This window comes from Nesoenas mayeri (genome assembly GCF_963082525.1).
Source record: "Nesoenas mayeri genome assembly, chromosome: Z".
Taxonomy (NCBI): domain Eukaryota; kingdom Metazoa; phylum Chordata; class Aves; order Columbiformes; family Columbidae; genus Nesoenas; species Nesoenas mayeri.
Window position 1 is genome coordinate 63,414,168 of NC_137542.1, and position 20,754 is coordinate 63,434,921.

At 41.0% G+C, this 20,754-nt stretch overlaps 2 protein-coding genes across 6 annotated transcripts in view; one reads left to right on the forward strand and one right to left on the reverse strand.

Annotated features, from left to right (window-relative positions):
- POLK (DNA polymerase kappa) overlaps positions 1-3,018 on the reverse strand; it is a 34,176-nt gene extending 31,158 nt beyond the window's left edge. The window contains exon 1 of the mRNA XM_080362044.1: positions 2,927-3,018. The gene's annotated coding sequence lies outside the window, so the exon portion shown is untranslated. The remainder of the gene's footprint in view (positions 1-2,926) is intronic.
- Positions 3,019-3,244: 226 nt separating this feature from the next.
- Positions 3,245-20,754, forward strand: part of CERT1 (ceramide transporter 1) — an 80,991-nt gene continuing 63,481 nt past the window's right edge. For all 5 annotated transcript variants that reach the window (XR_013923551.1, XM_080363106.1, XM_080363107.1 and 2 more), the window contains exons 1-2: positions 3,245-3,648; positions 7,609-7,743. Coding sequence is in view for 4 of the 5 variants with exons in the window: in XM_080363106.1 (XP_080219232.1) it covers positions 3,553-3,648; positions 7,609-7,743 (231 nt within the window). In the remaining variant the exon portion in view is untranslated. The remainder of the gene's footprint in view (positions 3,649-7,608; positions 7,744-20,754) is intronic.

The following is a 20,754-nucleotide window of genomic DNA, read 5'->3' on the forward strand; positions in this document are numbered from 1 at the left end:
TAGTTACGTGCAATCTTTTTTCTACAGATGTGCTTAATGCCAATATATTCACAAAAGGTCATTTTTTTTTTTTTTAATTAGAAGAAAAACGCTAATACAGTGATTCACAGAGATCACAATTGCTTTAGGAAAAACTGTCCGAAACATACCTCAGAGCCTACACTATTAGGCAATACGCTGTGACACAAACAAAGCTTGTTTAAGGGTCCACTTAAGTAAAATAGTTTAAAATTTAAGAACAAACATAACCATGACTATCAACATACTAGAAAATGTTTATACACTGGTGGTGAATGTGTTTTAATAACATAAAATGAACATGCTAAAACTGCAGATACAAAAATGGAAATAAGAGATATAAAAAGAGAGGGAAAAAAAAGCTATTTATGAAGTGACCCAGTTCATAATGTTTAATAATGTTTATGACTGACATCCTTAGAAGTAAAACAAAAAAAATAGAAAAAAAATGTATTACAAGTAGTACATTAGCAATGCAAGACAACAGTATCTATTCCACTAATCTATCAAAGGTGATGACTATTTCCAGTTAAAACAGTAATTTGTAAACTTCTTGCAATCTCCAAGACACTAGAAAGGGTACAGATTGAGCACTGGAGCTTGTGATGAAACAACAAACACAGCAATGAAGTGCAAATTGAAGGTCCAGTGGAGAAGGCACACAAGGAGGTAGAGAGGAGTGGTCTACGTGAGTGTATCAGTTTGATCATCTCTATTTCCCACACTTCGATTTGCATCCCAGATTGGTCTTGAAGCAAGCAAACCAGATTATTTTCAAACTACACTAAACTTTAAGACTGTGTTTTCAGAGCACACCTGAAGCATCATAAGTGCTAATGCAGGTGCCCACCATGGGACCAGACTAGTGTCAGTCCGAAAGAACATCTCTTAAAGCATATATAAGGTGAATTTAAGGTCCTCAGTATCAAATCTTTCCTTTACAAATCTACTCCCACCGCACCACACTTCTTGCTAATGTAGATATGCAGTGATCTCATTAGGAGTAAGAGACATATATATGGAAAAGACCACACAAAATATTATATAAGAAATTAAAAAGGCAAACCTTTTAGCATCCAGTATTTATTCATTTCAAGTTTGGTTATAAAACATTAGCTAAAATTAATAATAAAACAAATATTCTCTCTAAAAACTATAAATATGTTTGTCAAACAACCTGAAAGAGTATCGACCCTTAGCATTTTTATTTTTAACATCTGTTTGAGTTAATCTATATTCTGGAAAGAGAGGAAAAAAAAACAAACACACTACTTTTGGAACTAAGTGAATAATCCCAGACCAAAAGCATAACAGTGCATGATTATGCAGTACACATCACTGCCATTACCAAAAGGACTTGCTCAGACATGTCTCTTTACCTCTTGCTCTCAAGATAGGGAAAGAAGTTCATTCACAGTTTAATGGGGAAAACATGAATTGCTTTACAGGCTATAGCACTTTATCCATATACTGCAGGGAAGAACTGTAAATTATTCTCATATATGTCAATATATACAAAACTCGGCCACTCTGCTTGCTTAACAGATGCAGTACATTGTAACATACACTAAAAAAAAACCCCTTGTTTTCTTCCTCAACAGCTGGTGAATCAAAACACATAGTCTCTCAACATTTTCTATATTAGAAAATTGTCTAAAATAGTACCCACAGCAGACTCACATATTTTTTTCCTGTGGATTCCAGTGATTACACAAATAGCAAGACATCTGTAATTGTTCTTTACTTCTGATTGCTTAGGACAGTGACACTATTTTACCAATCACTCTCAGTGCCACATTCATTTTAAACATCTTTATACCAGAGAATCTGAGCTGGTATTCATATTATTTAGGTGTTAGGTGCTGCATATATAGAAAAGGCATATAACTAGCTATGCCAACACTAAGAGCTCTTTCAAAAAAATTCTAAGCCCTCAATGAAACTGTCAAGCAGCAAAACATGGAAAAATATGACGATTTGTCATAAGAGGGAAGTCAGAGAAAATAAAATTGTACAGCATTGCTCTTTCAACATAACAAGAAGCGTGTATTCCAAAACTGAACCTTTCTCAACCAGCGCTATTGAACTTTTTAGCTTTTTTCCCAGAAAATCAGGAGAAAGGAGATGAGCCAACATAAATCTTAAGTACCTCCCAACCTATACATTTGTTCATAAATTGTGAAGTGACACGTTCAACTTTTTTTTTTTTGCTGCCAATATTTTTCCACCCATAAACTTCAGCAAGGGCACACATCTCAGATGGAAGTCTTAACATACATACATACATACATACATACATAAATTTATCGTTTCGTTCCCTAAACTGCGAAAACATTATACAAATAAAAGATAAGACACCGCTACCTCGCAGCTGACCGCCACCTTCCGCTCACCACACGCTTTCGGGCACGGCGGCTGAGCAAAACGAAAGCGGGCGGCGCCGCCCGGCCGGCCGGGAAGGAGTGAGCTGCTGAGCCCAACCGCGGCGCGCTCGGCATCCCGGGCCCCACCGCGACCGCCGCCGCCCGCGGGGCGAGGCCCGCAGCGGCCTCTGGGATCCAGGGAGCGGCGCAGGGGGCCGCCAGCCTCGCGCGGGCAGCACGAACCCGTTATCTGCGGCGGGACGACCCGCCTTCCCCTCACGACTCACCTGGCAGCACCTCCCTCCCCTTCCTGCCCCCTCCGCGGCCACCATTTTTGTTAAGGGAAAGGTTTGGCGCTCACCCCCCAAGTCCAGCTGGCCTGAGGCAGTGAAGAAGAGGCCACATCTCATGCCAGAAACCAAGGAGGGTTGGAGAGACGCTTAAACTCACGAAAGAAAGAGTCCTCCCTCACCCAACAAAAAACAAAGCAAGCTTTGCCCCAGGCATCACCGCTGCCCTCGCCTGGCGGGAGCGGAGTTCCCCACCTCATCGGAGACACAGAGGCGAGGCGAGGCCAGCCGCTGGCGCCACAGAAACGACGGAATCAAGATGGCGGCCGCCATCTGGCGGGGACAGGCGGCCGCCTGGGTAGACTACACCTCCCAGCACGCTATGCTGCACTAGCGATCACCAGAACTACCTTTCCCGAGAGGCAGCGGCGGGGGGACGGCAGGCTGGCTTCCCGCTGCGCGGGGGAAGACTACAAGTCCCGGCAGGCGGGGCTGGGCGAGTGGGTGTGGGGCGGAGCGGGTAAATAGTGGCGCGGAGCACCCGCCTCACGTAAGATGGCGGCGGCAGGGGCGGCTGGTTGCTGAGCCGAGTGCGCGGCAGGCGGACGCGCGCTCGCCCCTCCTCCCTTAGCCACCCCTATGTTGTGGCTCTTACCGCGGGCCACGGAGCTACGGTGAGGGCGAAGCTCGAGCCTGCGTGTCCCGGCGCCGGCCGGTCGTTGGCAGGGGCGGGCGGCGCTGGTGGCACCCGCGGAGCGGTGCTGTGCCGGTCCTGTAGAGCCCGCCGCTCCCGTCCCTTCGGCAGGAGGAGGCTCAGGCAGCTGTGGGCGGGGGCTGCTTCGGCTCTTCCCTGCTCGGCGGTCGCTGCGGATCAGGTCTCCATGTCGGACAACCAGAGCTGGAATTCCTCGGGCTCCGAGGAGGACCCCGAGACCGAGCTCGGGGTGCCTGTTGAGCTCTGCGGGGTGCTCAGCAAGGTAAGCCGCCTCTCCCCCTCCCCGCAGCCTGTGCCCCGCGGCATCTCGCATCCCCTCTCCTCGCCACCTCCCACTTCGCGGCTGGCCCAAGGCCGTCGGCCCCGGCCGCCTGTCTGCTGTCCGCTCCGGGGGATCAGGCCGAGGGGCCTGGTGGGGGGGCCGGGAGGCTCCACGGGAGGCGCTGGCACGGCCGGGGCAGCTGCCACCTGACGGCAGGGAGCCTGCCAGGCAGGCGCTGCGGCGCCGACCAACCGCCGCTCTCCCTCAGCCGCGGACACCGGCACATCCCCGCCGCCGGGCCCCCTACGCACCCTGGGAGGAAGCCGTTCCTCGGAGGAGAGCCGCGGGTGCGGCTTTAGCCCGGTCGGGTGGCTGGAGGAGACGGCGTTCCCGCCGGGACTGGGGGTCCCTGCCGCCCCCTGGTCCCGCCCCAGCCCGCTCGGTGTGAGGATCTGGAGAGCGGGGTCCGGGAGGAGCCGGCCGGGGGAGCGCGTGTCCCCCGCGCCTCAGGCTCCTGTCCGGAGCCGGTGGCGGGCCCGGGTGCGGGGCTGGGGCCGCCGCACCCCGCTCGCCTCCCGGGAGCTCCCGAAGGCGGCGCAGCCCATGATAAGCTCCCCAGGAGCGGGCACCGGCACAGGAACGGCACAGCCTTTAGCCCAAGTATCAAAACAGGGCAATAAAACTCTCCTGCAGCAAGAGATACGGGAGGTGGGGAGGAGAGGAAGGAAAATGACACTGAAGCTTGTTTCCCCCATTTTTTAAAAAACAAACAAAAAAACCCCAGAGAACTACAACGAAAACCCCAAAACATAAGTTTTTTTCTCTTTTATTGCTGAAAATAAGATGACTTGCAAGTATGCTTTGGGTGATGCTGGGAAATTTTATTTTTAGGAGTACTCCAAAGTTGAATGTTGAATTACTGAGTTGGAATGTAGATTATTATTATTATTAATACAGACAGTACTTTCAGAAGAATGTTGAAATGTCATTAGAATTAAAGCACTACATTTTGGTTTTTTGTTTTTTCTTCCTGCCCTATGTGATATGTAGAATGCACAGGTCATAGGATACAGAGGTCCAAAAACAGCCCTGGATGCTGAGAGGACAGCCATAACAGTAGTTTTATTGTGGTTGGTGATGGGTGTTGTTTGTTTGTTGGTTGGTTTTGGTGTTGGTTTTTGTTGTTGTTGCCAAGTTTTCTTCTGTTAGATGCTTCCATCATTGGAAACTTTAATATTTGTGGGATGTTCATGATTTTCATGTTGGTAAATTAAGACTTCCATCAGGTGCTGTTTCTTACTGGTGTAGCAGGTGAAGCCGTGACTTCTGACATTCTGTAGCTTAGGTATGTGCAAACTATATTTTACTGGATGATTATGCTAAGCGTAGCTGACACTGCCTTTCCTGTGAGAATATGGGATGTAATCTGAATAGTCACGTATGGTGAAACCTGTTGCAGTAAATATGGTTGAGGGAGAAGTTTACCTTTTGTTAGTTGACACCTGAGTAGTACTTGAGACAAACTAGCTGAAACAAAATGGTAGCATACCAAACTTTCTAAGAAATGTGTATTTTTTTAAACTTATAATTAAATTCTAAAGCAACAAAAGTAGGCTACAGTTCTCTGTGTGCTTAGTAGTGCTCAGTTGTTCTGCCCTTCAGTGAAGAGAAAAGCTTTGAAGGGAACGGTGTAATTTGGTGAGAGAGGCTTATTAGAAGTATGTCCTGCTGGTCTCTTTAAATGTTTCAGAACTCTAGACTTTTTTCCATTGCATTTCCCGCTGACCATTTTAAGGTGGATATGAGGAAGGAACTTCGGTGTGGAAGAATCTTTCTTGAAATGCAAGAATCTAGCTACTTGAGAAAACAGCTGTCTTTTCTTTGCCAAAACCATATGCCTACCCAGTATGTTTTAAGGAGTATCTTAATTCATGACACATTTTCATTGCAACAGCAAGCATTGATTGCAACAGCAAATGCAAGATTGGCTGCTATATTTATCTCACTTAACTCTGTCACAGAAAGGAAGGTGATTTCCTCCTTGCCCCTTGCTCTTTTGCCCAAGATAACTTTGGTCTCTGCCTTTCACATCTGGGAGGAGCTGGGAACATGAGAGACAGGAAAAGAGGAAGGGAGGAAATAATACACCTCCATGAACGCTTGTGCTACTAGTTCATATACTGAGCACAGCTGAGGCTTTATTTAAGAAATACTGGACTTAGCAATCTGATGTATTGAGAGTTCACAAAGTGCTTTATCTTTGGAGACAAATCAAGGTCTTGCCTGCGCTTAAAAATTGTTAGGAATTTCTCAGCTATGGAATTTGCTTTCCTTAGACCTGTTCTTGTTATTACTACAGTTAACAAGTAGTTATGGGACACTGGCCCCTCACTACAGGAAAGACTTTGAGGTGCTGCTGAGAGTTCAGAGAATGGCAACAAAGCTGGTGAGGGGTCTGGAGCACAAGTCTCATGAGGAGCAGCTGAGGGTACTGGGGTTGTTCAGCCTGGAGAAAAGGAGGCTGAGGGGAGACCTTATCGCTGTCTACAGCTATCTGAAAGGAGGTTCTGGTGACATGAATGGTCTCTTCTCCCAAATAAAGTGATAGGGCAAGGGGAAACAGCCTCGAGTTGTGCCGGAAAGGTTTACATTGGATATTAGGAAAAATTTCTTCATCGAAAGAGTTGTCAGGCCCTGGAACAGGCTGCCTAGGGAACTGGTAGAGTCACTATCCATACAGGTGTTTTAAAAGATGTGTAGATGTGGTGCTCAGGAACATGGTTTAGTGGTGGACTTTGCAGTGTTAGGTTTATGGTCACACTTGATCGCAAACTTTTTTTTTCCAAACAAAACGATTATATCATTATATGTATTAACTAGTATGTGCACTATAATGTAGAAACAAGCCTTTTAATCGACTTTCTTCCTCCCATTTATATATTACAAAATGATGACTAATGATTAGATTTAAATGCTAAAAAGGACTCCCTTTTTAGAGCTTTTTGTTAAAGAATGGTTGTCATAACCAAATAAATACTTGCATAATAAAGTTATTTTTGATGCTTTTCTTTCCATGTTAATCTAATTTATGATTTTTGTACTGTGAAGACCAAACATCACTATATAGTCAGTTATGGAAAAGCCCTGATGCTTTATCTGTGTTGTATGATTCTGCAAAGTGCAGTTGGGAAGATGTTTCAAATATAAGATTAATAATCAGAACTTTTGTTCCCTTCTTACTAGATCTGTGTAGGATGAATCCAGGACTTGTTCCTGGAGTATCAGTTTCATTCCATATGTGAATGTGGAGTCTCTAGAAAAATCTCAATAACGAATAAATGTTTGGAGTATCTTCTTAATGAGCAACTGATTAGGAGTTAAAACCTAAAGCAATGTCTCTGGGCAATATTAAATTGATAAAGAACTGATTACTCTAGGCACTGCAATAGTCATATAGTGTACTGTGAGATAATGACATGTTTGTATTTATATGAAGAGAACTAGATACTTTAGTAAAATAATTTTGGAGACATTAACTTTTATGTAAAATAAATTATTTCATGTTCCACTCAAGTTTGGCTTTTGGTCTAACTCCAGATTTTAAATAAGGTGGCTAAACTCACCGTATCGATTAACATTTGATCATCCCTTCCCCCCACTTTCCATAATTTGTGTCACCAGTGTGTTTATTAACTTTATTTTAACTGCCCAGAGCAATGCAGTTGAAGTCAAGACATCTGTTATCTTGTTGGCCATTTGAAGCAACTGGTTTTTAGTGCCTTTAGGAGTTTGTAAAATTGTTTTAGGAGCTCTGAGCAGAATAAGCTTCTCATTTGGGAAGAACCTTTTAATTTTTTTTTCTCCTCCTGGTGCTGGAAAGCCTGAGAAATACCAGCCACACTGTCTTTTATTGTTATTTTTCTGTTCACTGATCTTTGGAATTTTTTTTTTTTTTTACAGTGGACCAACTACATCCATGGATGGCAGGATCGATGGGTAGTTTTGAAAACCAACACGCTCAGTTATTACAAATCTGAAGATGAAACAGAGTATGGCTGCAGGGGTTCCATCTGTCTGAGCAAGGCTGTGATTACAGTAAGTGCTAATTCATTATTGCCAGCTTTGCATATTTGTAGGCTCATGTCTGGTGAAAGCAAACACAGGTATGGCAAATTCTATTAGGTGATGTGTTATGAAAGTTAATGGTATCAGTGGAAGACTGTGGAGCAGGGCAAGGACTTCCTAATAAGAAAACAAGCTGTTCTCATTTGCAGCTTCAGTGAGCAGCTTTTTATCTGTTCTGTTAGAGGTGTCTGTGGGTAGGGATACAGTTTGCCTCTGGAGGCTGTAAGCTTTTTCCAGGGGTCAGCCTAAGACCCTGCACCAGCTTCCCAGAAGAGGTACCATCTGTCACAGTCTTTACACTTTGCACTAGAGAGAGAGGGTAGTGGTCACAGAATCAACAGAATGTAAGGGGTTAGAAGGGACGTCGAAAGATCATCTAGCCCAATCCCCCTGCCAGAGCAGGAACACCTAGATGAAGTTACACAGGAATGTGTCCAGGCGGGTTTTGAATGTCTCCAGAGAAGGAGACTCCACAGCCTCCCTGGGCAGCCTGTTCCAGTGTCTGTCACCCTCACTGTGAAGATGTTTCTTCTCAAATTTAAGTGGAACCTCCTGTGTTCCAGTTTGTACCCACTGCCCCTTGTCCTGTCATTGGTTGTCACTGAGAAGAGCCTGGCTCCATCCTTGTGACACTCAGCCTTTACATATTTATAAACATTAATGGGGTCACCCCTCAGTCTCCTCTTCTCCAAGCTAAAGAGCCTACACTCCCTCAGCCTTTCGTCACACGGGAGATGCTCCACTCCCTTAATCATCTTTGTTGCCCTGCACTGGACTCTCTCCAGCAGTTCCCTGTCCTTCTGGAACTGAGGGACCCAGAACTGGACGTAATATTCCAGATGCAGTCTCACCAGAGCAGAGTAGAAGGGCAGGAGAACCTCTCTCGACCTACTAACCACCCCGCTTCTAATACAGCCCAGGATGCCATTGGCCTTCCTGGCCACAAGGGCACAGTGCTGGCTCATGGTCATCCTGCTGTCCTCCAGGACCCCCAGGTCCCTTTCCCCTATGCTGCTCTCTAATAGGTCATTCCCCAACTTATACTGGAACCTGGGGTTGTTCCTGCCCAGGTGCAAGACTCTACACTTGTCCTTGTTATATTTCATTAAATTTTTCCCTGCCCAACTCTCCAGCCTGTCCAGGTCTCTGGATGGCAGCACAGCCTTCTGGTGTGTCAGCCACTCCTCCCAGCTTCGTGTCATCAAACTTGCTGACAGTGCACTCTGTTCCCTCATCCAAGTCATTGATTAATACATTGAATGGTACAGGTCCCAGTACCGACCCTTGAGGGACTCAACTAGATACAGGGCTCCAACTAGACTCTGCCCCATTGACTGCAACTCTCTGGCTTCTTTCCTTCAGCCAGTTCACAGTCCACCTCACTACCCGATCATCCAGACCGCACTTGCTCAGTTTAGCTTTAAGGTTGCTGTGGGAGACTGTGTCAAATGGTTTAGTGAAATCACGATAGACCACATCCACTGCTCTGCCATCATCTATCCACCAGTCCTTTGACTGTGTTTTCTGAACATGACTCCAGAACATTTCCAAGAGAAAATGTTCTACTGCATGCTTCCTCCTCTGAAGAAGTTATTGTTGCTGGTTTTGTTTAATGCTAGAAGATCTAGTATTACACTGGTAAGAATAAAGAGCCTACATATAAATGAAATTTCAAAGATGAGTTTGCCTTAGAAGATAAAAATCTGCTTTTTGTGGCTTTCAGAATTGTGATGTGTATTAATTATGACTAATGCTTGCCAAAAAGCATGCTGTAGCTATTCTACGTTACTGTTAAATAGTGAGTCCAGTTATGTGATTTAGGCAAAAAATAGCTGGACTTCTATGTAGCACACAAGTTCTTAGAATACTAGTGTTAAATCTTACTATTTATGTTCTTGTTCAACAGTTTTTTTTTTGCAAACTGAATTAAGGATGAGAAATTAGAAGTTTTATTTCTTAATAATATTCAGCTTGCAAATAGAATTTTATTAAACACAGCTTGGTTTGAAAAAAGACTGGATTGAGTACATCGATTGTATGCATTTTGAAAAAAAAATCTTGTGAAGAAAAGGCAGATTTTTACATTTAGATGTGTGAACAGGTATTGCGGTCATCTAAATATTAAAACAGATCACCTAATTTATTTTAAAACTATTTCTTAAGCTGCTTAAACTTTTAAACCTTGCTCAGGATTTGACTTGCTCAGGAAAATGCGGTGCACAACAGCTGTCTCTAGGAGCTCTGAATTAAAGTGTGTTTTTGTCAGCCTGTAGTAGTAGCAGCCTCTGATCAGGACTTACAAAAAGGTCTCAAGTTCCCTAGCAAGAGGCTTAACATGCCAACTAGGCAGAGACACAGGGGGGTGGTGGCAAGGAAGTGGGTCAAGGGACGTCTGGAAGCATCCTGTAGAGCACATCGCAGCAGCCTGAATTCCAGTTGTGGTTGCAGAGTGAGAGATTATAGTGGTACTGCTATTGCTGCTGGAATTTTTTGGTACAATGCACTTTGTGAAGGGAAGTTGGCAAGCTTATCTTCTGACTAGGAAGTGCATAACTACTGGAACTACTTACAGATAGCTTTTTTTTTTTTCCCCCTCTTCTATTTGGCACTTGTTACATCTGGTAATTTGGAGTTGAATTGTTGCAATTTTTTTTAGGTTCTTGAGCTTCTCGAGTATATTGAGAAAGAAACTGTATACAGAGTTGGAGAAAGGAAAAAAGAAAAGGTGTCACAGTTCTAAAAGCTTACCTGATACTTCGTTGTTCCAGTTTTCCTCCAGGCTTGTGCTTTGTAATGTTATTTGACAGTTCAGCTGCTTGATTGTGGTTTGAGATGGCATCTCTGAAACACAGTAAACTCTTAATTATTTCTAGCTGTAGTTTAAGTGATTGTTGTGTAAGTATTAAAGGTTCAGGAATAGTATTGGATTATTTCATGTCTCTAGGATATAGAAATATACTTTTAAAACTATGATGATTATTCTTACTTATTTTTCAGAAGCTATTCTAAGCCAGAGTGCTTCTGCTTTGGTAGTTGTTTGGTAGCAAATTGAATATTTTTTTAAAAATATGTTTTCAATAGAAAATTAATTATGCTTGAAGATAAATATTCTTCACGAAGTACGTAGTTAATCTTTACTTTCATGTCCTTATAATGTCTTACTAGCTAAGTTTACAAACATATTTAAACCCATTGAAGAAAACCGATAGCTGATAAAATAAATGTTAATAAATGTTATTATCATGTGTGAAAACTACTTTTGCTAGCAGTGGAACTTAACTCTTTACTATATGTTTTGTGATTACTTTGATGGAGAGGGGAAGACAGGTTTCTGACTGGCTTAATGTTCAACAGCACTGATTTCATATGGTTGGGATCTTAATTTTGAATATTTTTCAGCAAGCTTTCATTATACTGTAAATTTAGTTTTCTTTGATCTTGCTGATCCAGAACTGGGCATAGTAACTACCTGTCTCCTTACCTGGTGTATGTCAATAAATTTTCCTGCAGGACAAAGCAGGATGAGTAGAATTGGATAGTGTTGATGGCTATAGTATTTCCTTTTAGGGAAGGATGATTGGATTTTCATGAGGCTTTCTTTTAGGCCCTCAGATTAGGAATGCTTGTTTGGATTCAACAGGGAATGTAATGATTTTCTGTGTGTAATTAACGCTACTAGCACTATAGGATGTCCACATAGTCTTACAACAATGAAGGTCAGCCCAATGGTAAGTCATAGTACTAGCTGAGATGTGAATGTTGTATTCAGAAAGCCACAGTTGCTTCTGCTCTTATTGTATCATTCCTGTCACATTTGGCAGAGATTGAAAAGCAGCTAATTCTACAGGGATATTTTGTAAGACAGTCATCTCTCTCTGTTAATTTAATGCGAAGAAGACTTGTTAAATTAGCTTGTTAAAATAGTTTCTTCAGGTATTTCAAGTGTAGAGTTATAATGTCATCCCTCCAAAATAGGTAGATTGCTGTGACAATAGTATTTAATTGAATGAAAATTATGTGGTCTGGTCGGACTACTTGCTATAGTAACCACTGGGACTGAAGAGATCTGATTTTTCTGGAATAGAGACCTAAAGAATGAGTATTTATTGTATACTAATTGGATAAGATCAAGTAATGAACTGCCAGGAACTGGGCATGTGAACTAAGTTATGGGGAGGACAGTGAAAGTCAATACATGATGCTGAGTTGCTTTTAGCCAGGTATGGAAAAACACCTTGAAAGTGTTTAATTAGTTATAACAGGGTGGAGGCTTAAACTGAAGTTAAAACCTCTGCTATGTGGTCCAGGGATGAGCAGAAGTTATGCGTATAATGCAAAGTTTATATATACACAAATTTAAGCTTTGTTACATTAATCCAGCCTGAATGTCCCAAATTACTGCTGTAGTTGGTTGTCAGAGTCAGATGGTATTTATTAAATATACCCTTCCTTACAGTAAATCTTTGTAGTTCTTTCATTTCCTAAAGTCAATCTTCTGTGTACAGGATTAGGGGTGGATGTTTATGGCAGTCCTATAGTGGTGGATCTGTGGGATTCAGCTTTGGAGTTGGAAGGTCTAGGGTCTGTCACTAAAAGAACAAGCAAATGTTCTTTGGAGCTGGAAGTCCAGCTTCCAAAATGACCTTTAACCTTGTATTGTCTTTGTCTTGATTACTGTGTCTGTCCTCATAGTGCAATCACTGCTTTTGTACAGAGTGACTTGAAGTAACTCATGCAGTCACAGCATGATATATCAAACATAACATGGTATGCACAGAATAACTTAATCTGGAAGCGAATTCTCAAGATCTACCATGCCCCCCTGCTTCAGGCAGTCTTACAGAAAGGCCAGCACTAATTTAATCCTGATGGTAATTTATATTAATAGATTTTCAAACCTCTTTACAAAGTCTTGACAACAAAGTGTGTGTATCACAAGTTCCAGGGTTTTTCCAGAAAGAATTTTGCTGGTCAGATAGTTCTTCTGTGGGGATCCCTATGGGGGTCTTGAAAAATGCTTAGAGAAATGTTGTGTTTGATAAATTTTAAGAATGCTTAAACTTAGCCATGTGTTTGCCACTGGAGATGACTATACAGGAAGAGTTCCAAATCTTATGTTCCAACCTAACCTTCAGGTTTTCCTTCAGATAGCATGCATACTTGCCATGTTGTTTTAATCCAGCGGTTGGTCTCCATCTTCCTTTCTGTATATATTACTGATGTAGAAAATCTTCTTGATTTCTAATTTGGTAGCTTAAACAAGATGCAATGATTTACTTTTGTTTGGTTATACTGTGATGATGCACACTCATCTCAAAATCTTAATGGAAACATGTTATTGGTTATTACTCTTCTTTTAGGACACGTTGTGCTGTAAAGAGATGTTTAGACAGTTCTGTGGCAATGCCTGGACCAGGACTTAGCAATAAATTCAGTTTGCATAATGGAGATAATTTCAGTAAAATAGGTTGTGTGGCATTTTTTTGTTGGTATGTTGTTGTTGTTTTCTTTGTGTGTGTGTTGTGTTGTGTTTTGTTTTGTTTTTTTTTTTCTTTCCAGAAACAATAATTAGGAAGCACTGTTGCTTAATGAAGGCAGTAATGCCGTTTTATATTAATTTACAAGTTGCAAGCCATTCTTCTTCAGAATGGACTACCGAAAGGGTGGATTTCTTGAATATCTGTTTTGAGTGTCTGGAGCTCAGGACAGGCAAGAAGATAGCAGACCGAAGTCTACCTGAGAGAGATGCTTACTGCATTGTGGCGATTAGAAACGACGCACAGCAGGACACAAAGAAAGATTAGAGACAGAGATCTTGTTCAGGAAGGAGTGCAGAGCTAGGCAGAGCAGAGAGCTGAGCCAGGCTGGGGCCTTTTTTGTTAGTCAGTGGCAATTTATAGGATTTACAGATGTGGACCTGGACTAACATGTTGCATAAGATGTTTTTCCAATAATTGTTACTAAAAACACACCACACTGTTATCTTTATTTTAGTTACATTCCCACTCATTCACAGACCAGGCCCAAGGACATTCACACAGCATACATATGGGGCAGTTTTCTGACCCGAGATATCATTCTTACTGGCCTGGGCTATCACTTCTTACACTCATAAAAACCATAAAAAAACATACTTCTGTATAATCTGTCCAGGGCCCTTTAGCTGGAACTGCTGTTCCCACACTGCATTATTTTTTTTCCTAATTAACAAAAAGTTGCTTTTGTGAAGAACTTAATAAATATTCATATTATAAATTAGAGCTGGTATAAATGTATTAGTTCCAGTTTACAAAAAGTACAAGGAAGTATGTACGTGAAAGAGCCATGACAGTTTCCAATTTTAAGCTTCTCATTTCTTTATACATGATCTGAAGAAAAAGTGAAGTGGTTCTTTCCAGTAATCAACCACCAATAATAAAAAACTTACCCACTTTAAAAAGATACCATTAGTTGAACAGCCACTGCTACTCACTCTAGCAGTACTTCTTGTTTATTTATAGTATGACACTGACCACCGTTAATAATTAGGCACTTGCAAGAGGAAGTACAGATTGACATTTTTAAAAATAGATTGACAAGTTAACATGCATATGTCAACTTACACAGATATGGAAGCTTCCTATGAGAACCTTTTTCACAGAAACCTTAAACTCTAGAAGTATTGATGTTTTAGAATAATGCTGTGTTTTTTTTAGTTGAAGGAGATGCCAGTGCTAGGCAAATATTCTTAGTATGGTTTAAAACACTTTTAGCATGAAGAATCAAGTCTTGCAATATAGACTTTCAAAAATTTACCTGGATGTTATCACAGTGTATTGTCATGTTTATTTTCGATTTTATAAAATGTGAAATGTAACAGTATTTCAGAAGCAATTGGAATGGAAGTGTATAGAAGTGGGCCCACTTGGAGGAATAATGTGGGTAAACTTTGGATTTGTGTTTTTCTAGCTACTTCTCTGAACTTTGATCTTGCTAACAGACCTGCTTATGATAAAAGAAAAACACATGTAATTGTGGCTTTTATCTGTTGATACATTTGATCCACTCTGTTGCTAGTTAAGTTGAGTGGGAACTGATAGCTTTTAGTTGGTGAAAGCTTTTATTAAAAAAAGCTAAGCTATAAATCCATGCCCTGGGCAGAAGCACCAGAGCAATAAATTCGTAATAACTGCTAATTTCATGGGGAAAATACTGCTTCCAGCTGTCTGGGATTGGAAAACAATCTGGCTTAGTATGAAGTGGTGAGCATTTAATTAAATAATTAATTTTCTGTAATTTGATGAAGTGCTTCCTTTGCCTTAATTGCTACTAAAAGGATGACCTGAGTGGACTAAGATGTAGAATATAAACCCTAACTAGATAGAGGTTTATTTAGGACACAAGGCGGTTAGTACTTATAGGCTTTGTTGTGTGCCTTAAATAAGTAGCTAAATCCATAGTGGTGGCAAATCTTGACTAAATGGGAGAGAAATCTGAATGGATATCCTAGACAGAGGCAAGTGTGATCAGGAGTGCGTACTCTGTGTGAAAGGCCCAAGGGGATTGTATTCTGGAGAGGAAATTGCCAAAGAGCAACAAGAGAGTGAGGGAGAAAAAGGGAACTGATGCCTAGGAGACAATGACACTGGGACAGTGCAGATGCAATAGACACAAGTTGCTTGGAATAGGGAATTCTCCTGGACAATTGTTTTTAGTGTTCACATCCTTTGTACAAATTTGTATATGTCTTTGAGTTATCTGAACCAGGAAAGAATGGGTGGATGTTCAAAGTGAAAATGTCAGAACATTGTACTTATCGAAGTGGCGCAGAGTGCTTATATCCTTGGGAAGCAAAGAGCAATTATTTAGTAGGGTGGAGAAATTCAAGATTTCTTCCTTAGTATGCACTGGGGAAATCAAGTCACAAGTGGAAGGATATGCATCCAGATCAGCTTGGATTGGATACTGGGAAATCTTTCTTCACAGAAAGGTTTATGAAGCAGTGGAACAGGCTGCCCAGGGAAGTGGTGGAGTCACTGTCCCTGGAGATGTTTAAAAGACTTATAGATGAGGCTCTTAGGAACATGGTTTAGTGCTAGAGTTAGGTTATGGTTGTACTTGATGATCTGAAGGGTCTCCTCTAACCAAAATTCTATTAGACTGTTCTTCATATTATGATGAATAATTCCATAATGATTAAGATATGAAAAAAATCAGTAATGTGTATTAGCCAAATATTTTAGGATTACTTAATATTGCTGAAGAATTCTGCTTTAATACATGAATATAATGATGTGTTACCACACCACACACTTGAAATTATCTCTGTTAACTTTTTTTTATCGATTAGAACATCATTCCTTCACTTGATTATTTTTTTTTTTTTCCAACTATTTTTTATTAAGACAATTAATTAAGTTTTAACAGTGTTCATGATTTGACATCCACTTGAGGATCAAAATTCCTGCCTGTGGTTTACATCAGAGCATTTTCACGCTGTGGAGTGCTTCTCGTGGATACTATACAAAGCCTTAAATAATTTCAGTGTTTGCATTTGGTGTTAAAGCTGTGGATTTATATCTGAGCAAATTTTTTCTGTGTTATTTGCAGTCCTTATTCTTGCTAAGTCTTTATTTCTGTGCATCTTCATAAGAGTGATTTATAGTTGATTTATTGTTCGTGGATACAGTTGGTTCATAAGTCACCCCCCGCCAGGGTTGTACTGTTCAGCAACAAGTCCTGCTAGGCAACCTGCTGCTGATTATCTGATCTGTCTTATGTTAGCTGTTAATGACATTTTTAACATCTGTATTGAAGGCTTGTACAATACCAGTCCTCACTTTCTGATATGCATTCTTCAAATGCAAAGCGAAAAAGTTGGAATAGGTTTTTTTTTTTATTATTTTATCTACTAATATGCAGCTCCGTGAGACCACCTCCTGTTTTGCAGCCTTGGAAAGTTGCTAAATTATCAGCGTTTCACTTCTGTTCATACAGTCAGAATAATTCTTCACAGATGACTACTGAGTGTTGTTTCTGCTTCTCCCATTTCATCTTTTTGCCTCCTCCTTCAGGCATATACTTCAGTTGCTGTTTTTGCCATGTGCCTCATGAATTCTATCCCTGTGAATCTAGGGTGCTCTCCTCTCTCTGCCAGCTCCATGTAGTGCTGCAAAGCATGGCTTTTAGTGTAGAGTATCTTCTCTGCATGTTGCTTCATGACTTTCTTGTGAAATCCATACTGTACTGTTGCTGCTGTGTTATGTACAGCTTCTGGGTCTTCCATGGCACGCTGCAGTACATAGTGTGGTATACAACAAAGCTAATCAATACACAAGTTGTGATTATAGGGGTCCAGCAGTGTATATGTGATTCCTGCTCCTGTATTTGACTGTCCTATAAAAATTAACTTCTTAAAGTTACACACAGGGTTTCTGCATTCTCTGAGGTTGATCTGAAGTTGCCTTGCTTCTACCTGATTAATAACTGTAGCTTCTTGCTGTGTATGATGGGATTCCTAATGAGTTTAAGTTGGTGATTTTGAGTCAGTTTTAAGCTGATGTTTTTCCAGATGGTATAATTCTGATTTTTTTTTTTTTTTCCACCCCCTGGCTGATGCATGATTTTGGCAGATAATGCACGTATTTTGCTCTCAGTGGATGCGTGAGAAGCATCATATGTATCTTTCTGCAGGGGACTTGGTTCTTCAGTTCCCACCAAAGTGCAAACAGGCACGTTTCCATTTCCAGTATCTCATATCCTGGAGTCAGTGACTGATAGTTAGCTCTAAAGGCAATTTGTTACGACTTTGATAAAGTTTAGCATTTTTCAGACTGTGTTCAAACAGACAGGTCCATTAGTTATATCCTGATATCTCATGGTCCATATCTAAATCTGTTAATACCTTATCACTAATCCATGGAGCTCTTACATAGGGTATCTACAATCACTGGTAGATCACTTTAGGTGATGGCTGTGTGCACATGTTGTTTTACAGCTATTTCAGTCTTGCTCTCTTCTAATAACACAGTGACATTCCATGTCTTTGACCAAAGTTTAGCTGGTATTTCAAGTGCACAGGTATTATACTCTAGATCTTGCTGTTCTAAGTCATTGGTTTTTCAGTAGGCAGTTTGGAATAGCATGTGCCAGAGGTATGTTTACATATAAACCAATACAGCATGACTCAATACTACATAGTAATTCCACATTATTAACATGGAAATAATTGGATAAAATAATAATTAACAAATTTGGTATTGTAAGACTATATGATAGCTGATTCCTCACAAAAAATCTGCAGATTATTTTTATATGATCACTTCTTCTGAACCCCTTTGCCGGATGTGCAGAAAATCAGCTTGACCAGGTTTGTTCTTGAGAACTGTAGGTTTCAAGTTTTAAATGCGGTTTCACTGCTAATGTGACATACAGAATATGCTTGTTTCAGACTTAAACATGAAATTCTCAGACGGGAGAGCTTCTTTGCATTACTTCAAACCAAGCTGATTTTTAAAGTTTGCATAGCATGCTAACAAGCTAATATTAAATTCTACTGAGCACACTTCTGCTTTCATAAGTGCAGTGGGCCTCTACTTAGCTAGGGTTTGGAAAGATATTATTTAAAAGAAAAAAAGTGTTAAAAGGCATTTTGAAAGGCAAATATCTTAAGACCTGAAGTGAAATATTTGGGTAGTAGCAAAGAATGTAAAAAATATTTAATAGGCTTTTATATTTTTAAGCCTATATTCTTGACAAGATTTTTCTATGTGTATGAATGTGCCATAATGACAAAGTAATGTAGTAATGAGCAGAGATGTCTCATGTTTTTCCAAGGATTAAAAGGTTTATCAATATTTTGGTAGTCATAAAGCTGTGTTGTTTACTTGCTTGTTTGCAGTAAGGTTTTTCTATATCCTGTAAAAAAAAAAAAAAAAAATGCAGCCAGGTGTTGTAAACAAAAGGTAGGTTCTTATTGCTTGAGAATAACAGCAAGGAAAGCAAGATATCTTAGTCTAATGTTTTAGAAGGGTTTTCCTGGATTTTGCAATTCAGAAAGGGAAGCCAGAATTTTGTGTTCTGAATTCTGTCTGACCCTGATTTCTCAGGTTTGTGGATCTGCTTGGATTTTGTTTTGAGGTGGGGTGGAGAATTATTACAAATAAAGTGAATTAGAACTTGCAACGCCTCTTGCATTTTCGGTACATGTTTAATAAACCGTATTATAAACAATGAAGCATAATGCTTTCTCTTAGTTGCTCCGCTGGAGAGGTAGATCTAGGATAGTTCATGATATTTAAAAAAAAAACCTTGCAAAATTAATGACTTTATTTAGTAACTTCAGTGTTTATGGTTCTATAGCCTTGTGTCTTCAAAAATGACTTGTAGAGACAAAATGATATTGAGGGACTTGTATAGTTTTGGTGTGCATGGCAAGAGTGGGGGCTGCTGGCTGGTCTACCTGAAGAGGGGCTGAGCCACGCTGCCTTGCACCAGATGTGGCTGGTTCTAGCCTGCTCCAGCAGACCCTTTGCAGGGCACAACTGAGCCCCTCTGCGACTGTGAGATAAACACAGTTAAAGGGCCAAAGTGGAGAGCCCACGCTGTAGCAGATGTATCCTGGAGGACTGCAGCCATGAAGATGATCCATGCTGAAGCAAGGGAGGAGCGTGAGGAGAAAAGCCCTGTGAACTGACTGCAGCCCTCCTTCCCCACCCCCCCTGTGTCTATGTTTTTAGTATTATCTTTGTTTCTAACCATCCAACTCTAACTCGCAATATATGAAACTAATTTTCATAGAATCATTTTGGTTGTAAGAGACACATTAGATCACGGAGTCCAACCATAACCTAACTCTAGCATAAAACCATGTCCCTATGAACCTCATCTATATGTCTTTTAAACACCTCCAGGGATGGTGACTCCACCACTTCCCTGGGCAGCCTGTTCCAATGCCTGACAACCCTGTCTGTGAAGAAATTTTTCCTGATATCCAATCTAAGCCTCCGCTGCTGCTGCTTGAGGCCATTTCCTCTCATCCTAACACTTGCCACTTTTAAGAAAAGACCAACACCCTCCATGCTACAACTTCTTTTCAGGTAGCTGTACAGAGGAATAAGGTCTCCCCTCAGCCTCCTTTTCTCCAGGCTAAACAGCCCCAGTTCCCTCAGCTCTTCCTCAGAAAACATGTTCACCAAATCAAGCCTGTTTTGGCCACGATGGCAGCTGGTAAGTGATGTCCCTGTCTTTACCTTGACCCACTAACTTTTCATCTTATATATTTGCCTGGTACAGCTGAGGAGTGAGTGATTGAGCAGGGGTGCTCAGTCAGCCAGGGTCACACTGTTACAGTAATCTAGAGAGTCATTTTAGACATAGCTTGTGATTCATGTGCTTGTTTGAAAGAATGAGAAAGGACAAGGATTATTCCTAAGCAGAGGGAGGATTTTGATGTGTGTACTCAAACTTTGGGAGAGGAAGGAATTTCTAAAGGAAAATACAGTGATGGTGCTCATTCAGATGAAATAATGTCAAGGAAGAATACAGGGAGGAGCAGACCATTTGGAATAGCAGTATTCTGAATAGTGAGCAGTGACTCAAGAAAGTAGTATACTAACTACATTAAATACTTCTCCTTAGTATCTAATAGGGCACAAGAGACCATGTTTTTAGACCTATTTTGTCTGGTAAAATTCTTGCCAAGCATACTGTTCGTTGGTAAAACACATTTTTTGATTCACCTGATTGAGAGGATTCTTCCATTGATGATTTTAAGTACTATTCACCATATAGAATACAACTTTAAAATAATCTCTGTAATACTTCATTTCACTATATTTTTCTATTTGATAGTTTTTCATAAGTTAGCATGTTTTCAGCCATTTTAAATTTGGTAGGGAGGGGTTATTCCTCTACAGTTTTGATCTGTGATGAATGAAATGCTTTAGAAAATTATTTTAAGATGTGCACTTTTGAAACTTGGCTGAGGTTTTTCAGTTGCTT